Consider the following 3,202-nt stretch of genomic DNA (forward strand, 5'->3'; position numbering starts at 1 on the left):
TGCGTTACCGTCCACTCGGCGGGGTCGCAGCTGCCTCTGCAAGGCACCGAGATGTACCTTTTTCGCGCAATGGTCAAAATCCCGGTTTTATCCGGCGTGGGGAAGGGCGAAATCGGGAAGCGCGGCGTGGGGAACTTGGCGCTCCGGGGGTCGCTGAGGGGCGGCGGGGGCGCTGAGGCGCGGCCGCGCCTCACCCGAGGGGGGGGGAGGGCCCCGTGAAGGGCCGATCGGCCCTCTCGCCACTCACCCGCCCCAGCCGGCCCCCCAGCCACCTCTCGCGCGCGCGCGATGGCAGCCGTGGGAGATGGCGTGGTAGCGGCGGTCGAGGCGGCGGTGATGGCAGCAGAGGGGAAAGGTCGTAACCGCCGCGCAATGGAGGACTGTTCAGCACTCACACCCAACCCTCCCGTTCGCAGGTCCAACCGAGCAAGGTGATGGCGCGCTACACGTCCCCCTTGGCGGAGGACCAGAGAGAGATTGGCCCTTCTTCGACGCCACTCAATTCGATCGCATCCGTCGCACCATTCTCAATCAAGGTCGGGGGCAAGGCCAACGGGAATGGCCCTCAGTCGACGAGGCCGAAGGCTCCATTATTGTGCCGCCCGCCACCTCCGACCGGCCCGCCGGCGGCGCCCACGCCGCCTCCTCCTGCGATCCGGCAGACACGCTGGAGACGGTGCTCGCAAATCTGTATGAGCTGTCCGGAGAGCACATCGACGCCGATGCGCTGCTGCTCGAGTCGGGGCTCGACTCGGTGGGCGCGGTCGAGCTGCTGGGGAACCAGTTGCAGCAGCCGACGGGCGAGGACCTTCCCGCCATCCTCGTCTTCGACCACCCGATCGCCCGCCAGCTTGCAGACTACTTTGCGAGCATCCACATGCAACTCCGTGTATGCTTGTATGCCTATGCTGTACGTGTATGCCTATGCGCTTGACCAAGGAGTTGCATGTGTAGCTAGTCTACTATGTTCTATGTAAGACTAGCTGAGGGGCTCGCTAAACGCTCGCCGAGCTCCATGCTGTGCAACACCACCTCCTCACTAATCGTCAGGGGCGCGGAGAGCGCAGTGCACTGCGGTGAGGCTGCGCCGCGGGGGCTCGCCCCCTGCACCGCGCTCTCAGAGCGGCGTAGGGGAGAGGGCGGTCGGTGGCGGCGGCGGCGAGGCGCGAGGCGGTGGCGGCGGTGGTGCGGGCGGCGGGATGACAGGGGAGGCGGCGGGATTGACAGGGGAGGCGGCGGCCACGAGCGGAGCGGCGCGAGAAGGGGGGGGGGCGGCGGCGAGGCGCCGGTGAGCGAGGCGCCCGCGCCATCAGAGGGACGCGCCGCTGCGAGATGGAGGGCGGCGGTGACGGAGGCGAGGCGCGAGGCGGCGGCGGCGGCGGCGGCGGCGGCGGCGGCGGCGGCGAGAACGGCGGCACCGAGTCTCGGTGAGCGGCGGCGGGAGGAGGAGCAGCGGCGGCGCTCGCTCGCTGTTGACGGGAGCGCTTTTGAGCCTGGGAGCCCATGCCACTGCGACCGGCGTGCCCGGGAACGGAGATCGCGCGCGCGCCGCCACTCACGACGCGCGCGCGATCTTCGCGGAGTCGGGTCCCCAGAGGGAAGCGGTCTTCTCGGCCGACGTCCAGCGGCGCGCAAGGAAGCAGGCGCAGCGGAGGCGGCCTAGCACCGGCTCGGCGCCGGGCGGTTGCGCTGCCCGCGAGCCGCGTCCTGAGCCTCGGCAGCGCGCTGCGCGGCGCGGCGCTCGCGCTGCTGCGGTGCCGAGAGCGGCATGATGGATCGCCAGCTGAAGCTCGAGACTCCTCGGGTCCGCGAGTTCTGGGGGTCACCGGGATAAACGGCGGACGACGCGAGGCCCTTATATCTTTAGATGGGATTCAATTTCTTCGGCGGCATCTTCGTGGTAGGGTCGATTCCGCATGGTACGGGACCCCTCGATCGTCTCGCCCTCCCTCACTGGTGTGTTCATTGGGGGGGGTCATAACAAACACGGTGCAGGATCGAGGTGCACGCTGCCAGAGCAGTGTCGTCCCCCCTCTCCCCGACGGCGATGGCGGTGTGACCGATCGAGCTACAAGAGGAGCTTGTTCAGCAGGATCCGGCAGGTGCTTGCCAGAACGAAGAGCCTTCATGTTAACATGGATGAAGGGCGACCGGGGCGGAGCGGACGATGAGATCTTGGGACAAGTGCTTGCCAACCTAACTGGCCGAGGTGTGTGAAGTGTGATGAGGCTGACGCCTAAAGGCAACAGCTACATCAAGGGCCAGAAAACCCCGAGAGTGGGCGAAAGAAGTTTGGCGGGCGTTTCCAGGAGATCTAATAGGAAGGCATGCATGTATGAGTGTGTATGGTAGGAAGGTGAAGAACAGTCAGTCGATTGTACAGTCAGGCTCGGACTGGACACCAACGCGGTATGGGTGGACGCGAGACAGATGACGACGACACGCTCGAGCGACACACAGACACACACAAGCGCACAAGACACTCAGCCAGGAGGTACACATCCCCTTGGACGTTGGTGCCCGAACCCTGGCAGCCATCGTGGAAGAGCTTGCTCTAGCGCCCTCTGGCCGCCTCTACTACTCCTCGCGCCAAGCGTGCAGTCAGGCGGACGACGCTTTTCGGGTGCGGCGTATCCCATATCTCGCGGACGGCACTGTCGACTTTGACAGCCTTTCGGCACTCGCGGCTCGAACGCAAGACGGCGTGGTCGATTCGCAAGAGGGCAGTCGCAGCCCGCCTTTGGTGGTACACCGCGAGTACAGGGCGGTGCTGGGCCCGTCGCTGCTTCTCGGGCGCGACCGGTTCGGTGGCGTCGACAATCGGCTCTCTTCTGCGCCCGACCGCGACAGCACGCTGCCGCTCGCACACGCACACGGGCCGCCGCTTCTCCCTGCGCGCTCCGGTGGCGTGCCGGAGCATGCGACGCTGGTCGAGGCGCTGAGGCACACAGCGGCCGCGTGTGGCGCCGACCGGGGCATCACATACGTGACGGGCGGTGCGGCGACGCACGAGAGCTACGCTGGCCTGCTGCGCGAGGCGCGCAGGCTGCACTGCGGGCTGCGGAGGCTGGGACTGCGGCCGCGTGAGCCGGTGGCGCTGCAGATTCTCGACAGCCGCATGCACATACGCGCGCTGTGGGCATGCGCCGTCGGCGGCCTGCCGTCGCTCACGGTCGCTGTGGCGCCGCAGCTAACGCCGTCC

At 67.5% G+C, this 3,202-nt stretch overlaps 1 protein-coding gene across 1 annotated transcript; it reads left to right on the top strand.

Annotated features, from left to right (window-relative positions):
* Positions 1-978: 978 nt before the first annotated feature.
* EMIHUDRAFT_373633 (hypothetical protein) lies at positions 979-1,512 on the top strand (the record flags this gene model as incomplete). Its single annotated transcript, XM_005781062.1, is given in 2 exon segments — positions 979-1,403; positions 1,419-1,512. A coding segment is annotated over 1 exon segment (277 nt), but the record flags the coding sequence as incomplete, so codon positions are not given.
* Positions 1,513-3,202: the final 1,690 nt, after the last annotated feature.

Source organism: Emiliania huxleyi (assembly GCF_000372725.1).
Source record: "Emiliania huxleyi CCMP1516 chromosome Unknown EMIHUscaffold_2078, whole genome shotgun sequence".
NCBI classification, from domain to species: Eukaryota; Haptophyta; order Isochrysidales; family Noelaerhabdaceae; genus Emiliania; species Emiliania huxleyi.